The 8,496-nt window shown below is 46.4% G+C and overlaps 1 protein-coding gene across 1 annotated transcript; it reads right to left on the bottom strand.

Moving 5' to 3' along the window:
* Window positions 1-1,773: 1,773 nt before the first annotated feature.
* Window positions 1,774-6,818, bottom strand: bcap31 (B cell receptor associated protein 31). The gene is made up of 8 exons (XM_030367214.1): window positions 6,669-6,818; window positions 6,144-6,240; window positions 5,658-5,758; window positions 5,398-5,542; window positions 4,991-5,126; window positions 4,485-4,605; window positions 3,241-3,341; window positions 1,774-2,713 (listed from the first exon to the last, which is right to left on the bottom strand). Exons 2-8 carry the CDS (start codon window positions 6,233-6,235, stop codon window positions 2,678-2,680), a joined length of 732 nt encoding a protein of 243 aa, XP_030223074.1. The 5' UTR covers window positions 6,236-6,240; window positions 6,669-6,818; the 3' UTR covers window positions 1,774-2,677.
* Between the last annotated feature and the right edge of the window lie 1,678 nt (window positions 6,819-8,496).

Raw genomic sequence — 8,496 nt, 5'->3', positions numbered from 1 at the left:
GGTTCATGGTTCCCGACGGGTGTGGTTGCTACGACAACGAGTGGTGATACATTAGGTAATACGTTACTCGTTTTTAACACGTTAATTCATTTACGTATTCATTCAACATTATATATTCCTAGGCTTTATCCTACCCAAATTATGGTATAACACTGCCATATAGTATTTATTATTATTCACTGCAGCATGATAACGACATAACACTACATAAGTACAACTCATGTCAGCTACCTTAGTAGCCGGCCTGCAACACACCAGAATCCTGTACGTCTTCTCTTTCAAGCTGACCCTCACAAACACACCAGTATGAGGACTGACTTGTACTGGTTTTCACCCATTTGGACACGTCCTCATCCAAAGGGACGTCATGTCGGCTCTGCAGTCAATGATTATCGAGTTCAGCGGCAGCAGTAATCGAGGGCTTGACTTTCGCGCGGGCAGTCAAGCCGGTACCTGACCATGGTAACAGGGGGCTCAACCAATCAAAGACGTGACACTTTAGCATGTTTGGTAGTGTGGTGCTTTTAAATGCCCATCCCATATACCATCTTTACACAATCCCTTGGCTCATGGTAAGTACACTTTGGATGGATACGACATAATGGCTCTTAATCAAAACCTCTATTCAGAATATGAATGGGATTTTCCCTTCTGGAACCGCCATATGCTTTATAGGAGGGTCCTTCTGTGTATCCTGAGGGCTAGTTTTCTATGGCTGAGCACCAAATGTGTGGCCACGCCTTCACACCTCCTGCTAGTATGAAGGATTTATTTTTGAATCTTTACAACCTGGGCTGAACAGTTAAACCTCAGTCGTTTACATTGAAACCTCAGTAGTCAACATTTGAACTAAAGTTTACATTTAAACTACAATAATTTTTAAATGTAACAAATATGTTGAACATGAGATACATTCTTAATCTGGATTTCAAATATGGTGGTACTATAGTATTTAAAATTTGATTAAAATATAAAATGTGTTTACAAATAAGTCAGCCCATGAAATGTGTTTTGTGGTCAAGCAGAGGGAGTATAGTATGACATCACACTGACCAGATTACATCATGTGTGACTTCACACTGACCAGATTACAACATGAGTGACAACACACAGACCAGATTACATCATATGTGAGTGACGTCACACTGACCAGATAACATGGTTAACATGCTAGTTGTTGGCTTGCAACTGGTTTCAAGGCTAGCGGGGGAAATGCTGATGTCTCCTGGCTTGCGGGTCCCAGGGATAGCATCGGTGCTAGCATCGGTGCTAGCAGCATTGTGCCCAGCCCCCCGTTTCCAGGAAGCCGGCTGGCTGTTTCTCTTTGGTAAATTGAGACTCTGAGAAGCTGAAGACACGGTTCAGCTGCTGGATCTGGTTCAAACCAGACTGAATGTCAGAGGCCAGCGGAGCAGCTGCCCTAAACAGGAGATGGAGGGCCTTATTCAGACAGGAGGAGGCGGTGCAAGCAGAGGGGGCCTTACTAGGACAGGAGGACGGAACTTACCGACAGAGGAGGTGCCAGTAGATGAACCTTATGACACGAGGAGGTGCCTTGTTCAGACAGGAGGAGGGGCCTAGCCCAGACAGGAGGAGGTGGAGACGGCCAACTTCATACCAAGGCCAAGGCCATGGCCATAACCCCTGACATACAGTGATATATACACTGCGATAAAGTTCTGGATTCATTCAGGGAGATTGATAGTGACGGCGATGTCGTGGGGTTTGATATATAGTGAGGGTGGTGTTATGGGTGTAGGCTGAGGACTTCAGTGAGCATGCAGAGAGAACTGGTTTATTGGAGCAGGAACAGCTTCAGTACATAACAACACACTCAGAGAGACAGGAGGAGGGAGGAGAGAGTTCCCTTCCTAGAAGAGACCATACAGGAGGTTCAACTTTCCCCTTCTTCTCTGTAAACGGAGCCAGACCTCCTGGCTCGGAAAACAACACGGCTCTTATTTATCACCCTCTACATTTCTTTAACCCATTTGGTCCAACTTGTGTCCTACAGTGAACAGGACGGATCATCAACACCTGGCTCCATTTCCCCACAAATCAACCACTCCTCGTACAACGTAAAAATACCAATAAAGTTTAGACATTCGATGAACAGTGCAGAAGAAGAGTCGCACGGTGAAGCATGGTCCGAACATGAAGTCTGAAGAGGAGCCCGTCAGGATCTAACCGACTGGCAGGAGAAGCCCGAGACTAAAGGCCACTGCCCCGAGCCAACAGGTGTCAGCCCCACCTGTCGGTCCTAGCAGGGGATTGGCTCCGGAACTCCCCCTAGCACTGACGGCCGATAAACCGCCTAAGGAAGCTAGCGCTTTAGCTTTAGCCAACGTGGCATTCACATAACATTACTTCAAACCGTGATAAAAGAAACCCACTGAACGGTGAGCACATCGCAACAGAGTAAAGCCCTGCTCTCCATACGGCGTTAGCATGAGGGCTAGCCTCCTCATGCTAACTGGAGGCTTAAAGCAGGCTTGGGTAGAGAAGAGTCCTATTGGTACTGTTCTTGAGGGGGGGGGGGAAATACTTCCTATTGGATGTCCCGCTGGAAACAAACTGGTTGCAACCGCTCCAAAGGGACATCGGTTATCAGGAAGTGACGTCATGTGCGTGAAGTGGTGGAGGCAGACGGAGCTTGATGAAGATGAAGCGGGGAGCTTCAGTCTGACTTCTTGTCCCTGGAGTCTCCGCTGGCCTGAGGGGGGGGGGGGGGGACAGAGTCATGGGATGTCATCACCCTCAAACAACGTTCTTGTGGTTGATGAGCAACACCACCAGGAGCTTCATACTGATGAAGACCATTATCCCTGAGGGGGGGAAGGAGAGGTCTAAGGAACCTTTCTGCTATGGCTGCAGAACCTAGGCTCATGAAGCGGCTCATTGAGGGAAGGTTCAGACCAGCAGCACGACGCAGAGGACTTCCCTGAGGTTAACACCCCTATAACAGCAGAATGGGACAGACCATTAAATCTATGTCTATCCCTACACACATGTGTATGAACTAGGGCTGGGTAAAAAATATCGATTCATCAATGCACTACAATTGATTTGTTCTCGGTTCTCGATTTTTGTCATCTGCACGTATTATTGAATCGATATCGAAGCAATTGGATCGGTATCGAAATTGAATCGAATGAACACCTAAAGAACCGAATTGAAAGGTACCTGGGAATAGCCAGCCCTAGTATCAACGCGTGTTGAGTCAGTATGTGTGCGTCTCACCAGCAGCACGCTGTGCTCCCCCAGCAGCCGGTCGTACTCCACGGTCAGGTTCTCTGCCTGGGACTTCATGGCCCGCACGTCGCTGTCCGACTTCTGGAGGGCTGGGAGACACCGTGGAGGAGTCACTCAAACGTCCAGGCACACTGCACTTCAATGACCTGTCTCTGTACTGTAACCCCTACCTGCTCCTTAATGACCCGTCTCTGTACTGTCTAACCCCTACCTGCTCCTTAATGACCCGTCTCCATACTGTAACCCCTACCTGCTCCTTAATGACCTGTCTCTGTACTGTAACCCCTACCTGCTCCTTAATGACCCGTCTCCATACTGTAACCCCTACCTGCTCCTTAATGACCTGTCTCTGTACTGTAACCCCTACCTGCTCCTTAATGACCTGTCTCTGTACTGTCTAACCCCTACCTGCTCCTTAATGACCTGTCTCTGTACTGTCTAACCCCTACCTGCTCCTTAATGACCTGTCTCTGTACTGTCTACCCCCTACCTGCTCCTTAATGACCTGTCTCTGTACTGTCTAACCCCTACCTGCTCCTTAATGACCTGTCTCTGTACTGTCTACCCCCTACCTGCTCCTTAATGACCTGTCTCTGTACAGTCTAACCCCTACCTGCTCCTTAATGACCTGTCTCTGTACTGTCTAACCCCTACCTGCTCCTTAATGACCCGTCTCTGTACTGTCTAACCCCTACCTGCTCCTTAATGACCTGTCTCTGTACTGTCTACCCCCTACCTGCTCCTTAATGACCCGTCTCTGTACTGTCTAACCCCTACCTGCTCCTTAATGACCTGTCTCTGTACTGTAACCCCTACCTGCTCCTTAATGATGTCTCTGTACTGTCTAACCCCTCCATAACTATCCGGCTCTGATGAAGACTCTGCTGCCAAAGAAGGCAGACAAAAGGTGTTCTCCTCCAGCTGTAGCCGGGCATGGCAGAGCCTCCTCCATTAAACTCATAACCTCCGTCAGGGTTTCTGATCGCAGAAACACTTCGTAAAAGGGGTGCATTCCTATTCGGCAGAAGCACCTTTCATTAAAATAAAAAAGGCACCCGACAATAAATTAGATGGGTTGGGCCAACTAAGGTCTAGGATGAAGATGCCAGTGAGGAGTGACACATGGCTTATCAGGTGGGGACCGTGAACCTGGAGCCTCCTCACACCTCCTTGCTCTCAGAGGAAGCCCTTGCTCCCCACCGGCTGCATGAGGCGCTAGTCTCAGTCCTCACCTTTCTTGGCGGTGGCCAGCTCCTCCCTCAGAGTCTTCACCTCCTGCTCCAGGTCCTCCTCCTCTTCTCCAGACTTCTTAGCGCCCGCATCAGGTACCTTTAGCCCCGCCCCCTTCAGCTTCTACACCAGGCACAGACAGGCAGTGTGTTGTAACCATGGTGACACAGGCTGACTGGCTGGTTAGCAGTGTACCTGTTTACTGACTGGATGGTTAGCGGTGTGCCTGTTTACTGATTGGATGGTTAGCAGTGTACCGGTTTACTGACTGGATGGTTAGCGGTGTACCTGTTTACCGGCTGGATGGTTAGCGGTGTACCCGTTTACCGGCTGGATGGTTAGCGGTGTACCTGTTTACTGACTGGATGGTTAGCGGTGTACCTGTTTACTGACTGGATGGTTAGCGGTGTACCCGTTTACTGGCTGGATGGTTAGCGGTGTGCCTGTTTACTGACTGGATGTTTAGCATTAGTGGCGTACCTGTGTTTTGACCAGATGGTTTGCGTACCTGCTGCAGCTGGTCATTCTCCTCCATGAACTTCTTGGCAGCGTTGCTAGCACCCTCTGCCTGCTTCTTGAAGGCCTCGTTGGACGCCATCAGAGAGGCCTGCTGGGACAGCAGGGTTGCTATGCGACGGAGAAGTCTGAAGGAGGGGGGGGGGGGTACAGAGTCATCGTCATGGCATTCCTATGTGAACCGAAACTCACTACCACCCTCTCTGAGCTGAAGCTCAGTGAGGGAGTATCCTGGTATACACTAGTACAGTAGTACTAGTCTTGGTATACACTGCAGTAGTAATAGTATTTTGGTCTACACTACACTAGTCTCTATACACTACAGTAGTAATAGTATTTTGGTCAACACTAGTCTTGGTATACACCACAGTAGTAGTAGTAATAGTAGTAGAGTCTTACAGGCAGAGCAGCAGGGCGAAGCCGGCGATGTACTCGTTCCTCTGGGCCCTGAACAGCTTCATGTGGATGTGCTCCACTGCTGTGGGGTTGTTGACCAGGTCCACCTTCTCTGGGACGCTGTACTTCCTCACCTCGCGGAACGCATCTACACAGAGATACACACATGATACAGATTGATATACACACACTTGAGATAGATGCATGCATTACATACCCAGAGATATTTACATACATACATACATACATAGCTATCAACCCACCGATGAGCAGGAAGACCAGGATGGCGATGGCCACCATGAAGGAGGTGTTGCCGTAGAGAGCGATGGTCTGGACCATGCGGGACTTGAAGAGACGACTCCACCTTCACACACATGGCACACACCGACTTCATTCTCCACTGAAACTGTTCATAGTCAACAGGCCAGCACTGCCCCCTAGAGGAGGAACCACCTCACTACACAACAGGCTGTCAGCAGGAAGAGTCATGGGACTACAGTAATAACACCCACTCAGTGAGTGGTTTATTTGTTTACAGGCTGATCACTATCTCTTCACCGAGATAGAGAGATATCTATCTCGGGTCAAAGAGAGACATCTCTCTCGAGATAGAGCCTGAGAATATAGTTTGACAGTATTTACCTTAAAAAGAACATAGTGTACCATAAATCCAACGCTACGCAACGCAGTCTGAGTTTGGTAATGTTAAGGTAGGGTGACGGTAAGTAGGTTAAGGTGAGGATACTGACCTCTTGGGTGAGATGAAGGGGATGCAGAGCAGCAGCACCAGGAACACCTCCATGTAGAGGAAGGTGGCCACGGCCATCCACTGGAGACTCATCCTGCCTGAAGAACACTACACTCACTACAGGTCCAGTACACACCCCTACTGGTCCGGTACACCACATTCACTACGAACACCCCCCTCTGGTCCAGTACACCACTCCCCTGCTGTACACTCCCCTCCCTCCAGCTACAACATTACAAATAACCTAGTCGAACGTGACTATAACATTACTACTAGTGCAGTACATAATACATACCTCACAGTACGGTAATTCGTCCCTCATAAATACTGCAGTACTACTAGTATACACTGTGTACAGTACTACAATACAACAGTGATACAACAGTACTTCATACCTGCGAAGTCGAACCAGCGATCGATGGCGTTGTTAGCATGAATTACATATAACTAATACTTCTAATATATACAAATCGTACTAAACTAATACTAAATAATATATGTAATGATACTACATGACTCTACTTACCGAGGAAAGAAGTAGAGACGAGGAGTGGAGAAAAACTGGCCGGTTAGACCTCACAAGCTAGGCTAGTTAGCTTAGCTCTCTGTCAGATAAACTTCCGCCTTCCGCTTTTAATGCCAGCTCATCACAGCATCCGCTGCTCTGATTGGACAGCAGGCGGTTGCGTCCCAATTCAGAGATTGTACGTTGAGAATTGTATCAGAAATTGAAAGAAAAATGTACTGTTCTTCTGTCTGTATGTACAGTATGTCTATGAACAGACAGAGTCAGCATGTAAACTACATATAATGTTTACATGTGACCAGCAATTAAACTACAGTAATGTTTACATTTGACCAGGAATTAAACTACATGCAATGTTTACATTTGACCAGGAATTAACCTACATGTAATGTTTACATCTGACCAGGCATTAAACTGCATGTAATTTTTCATGGGGCCTGTGATAGCCCTACATGTCATGTTCCCAGAGGACAGCAGGGGGAGCCCTCTGCTTTGTAAAGTCTGCTCGCTCGCCCTTCCAAATCACCATCAGATTTTAATATTTCACATTTTCATTTGGACATTCAATTATGATGTTTTTTTCGTTTTCTAGAAACACAGCCCATTATTTTCTGCGGTGATATTTTGCTCAATGCTTGCAGTATATTTATATAGTTAATTAATCCGATCTCTCTGATACAGTATGGTAGAAATGTAAACGAAAATGTTTGGTGACATTATAATAAGCATAACAAATCATTTAAAATTCAATTTCTTTAATTTAGAGGTCTTGGCAAATATTTTTTTTATTCATATTAAATTCGCATGATAATTATTTCATGACTTTAGAGGGGGAGGGAGGGACACAGAATGTCAGACAGAGAGACAGCAGACAGGCACGTTTTGTCCTAATCTGACAAATGATCATCCTTCATAAATAAAGAATTAGCAACAAAGTCTTGTGACCAGCTGCCAACCAATCATAAATAATGCAGCAGTCTAGTCTGGGCGGTTGCTAGGCAGGCTATAGTCCGGCCCAGGTCCTATAACCAGGTCAGGTCCATGTATTAATCACTTATAACCAGGTCAGGTCCATGTATTGATCACTTATAACCAGGTCAGGTCCATGTATTGATCAATTATAACCAGGTCAGGTCCATGTATTAATCACTTATAACCAGGTCAGGTCCATGTATTAATCACTTATAACCAGGTCAGGTCCATGTATTAATCCCTTATAACCAGGTCAGTTCCATGTATTAATCACTTATAACCAGGTAATGTCCATGTATTAATCACGTATGAAAGGACTTCAAATCAGGATACTTGATGGAATAGTACTAGTAGAGTACTACTGTAGTATTTTCCTGTAGGATAGCTCAGTATACTATTGTGCTGAGGTATAATACTGTAGTAGTCTTGCATTATTTTTGTATAGTCCTGTAGTAAAGTACAGTATACTGTTCCACTGAGGTATAATACTGTAGTAAAGTCCTGTGGTACTGTAGTATATTCCTGTACAGTATACTATAGTGCTGAGGTATAATACTGTAGTACTGGAATACAGTATTCATGTATTTATGGGAGCATTGAATCAATGACCACACTAGATGTAATCAAGAAGTAAACACACACACAAACACACACGCACACACACACTCACACTATGTGAACTAACGCACACACACCCATATACACACACACACTGACTCAGCAGAGTTGCCCGGTATTGGTTGCCATGGTGATCCCATCCTTACAGAATGCTGAAGTGGTCCAATTACACTCTCGTCTGGATCCCTAATTGATTGATTACAAGCCTGATGGACGCAACTCTTAACGACCCATTAGC

The sequence above is a fragment of the Gadus morhua genome, chromosome 1 (genome assembly GCF_902167405.1).
Source record: "Gadus morhua chromosome 1, gadMor3.0, whole genome shotgun sequence".
Taxonomy (NCBI): domain Eukaryota; kingdom Metazoa; phylum Chordata; class Actinopteri; order Gadiformes; family Gadidae; genus Gadus; species Gadus morhua.
This window is presented reverse-complemented; position numbering and strand designations above follow the sequence as displayed.

What these genes read in the sequence shown, in the direction of transcription:
- bcap31 (XM_030367214.1), bottom strand. Translation starts at nt 6,235, where the DNA reads ATGAGTCTCCAGTGGATGGCCGTGGCCACCTTCCTCTACATGGAGGTG. An exon ending in TTCGCCCTGCTGCTCTGCCT is followed by an intron (nt 5,127 to 5,397) that starts GTAAGACTCTAC and finishes CCCCTCCTTCAG; the next exon opens with ACTTCTCCGTCGCATAGCAA. An exon ending in GGGAGCACAGCGTGCTGCTG is followed by an intron (nt 2,714 to 3,240) that starts GTGAGACGCACA and finishes CCCCCCCCTCAG; the next exon opens with GCCAGCGGAGACTCCAGGGA.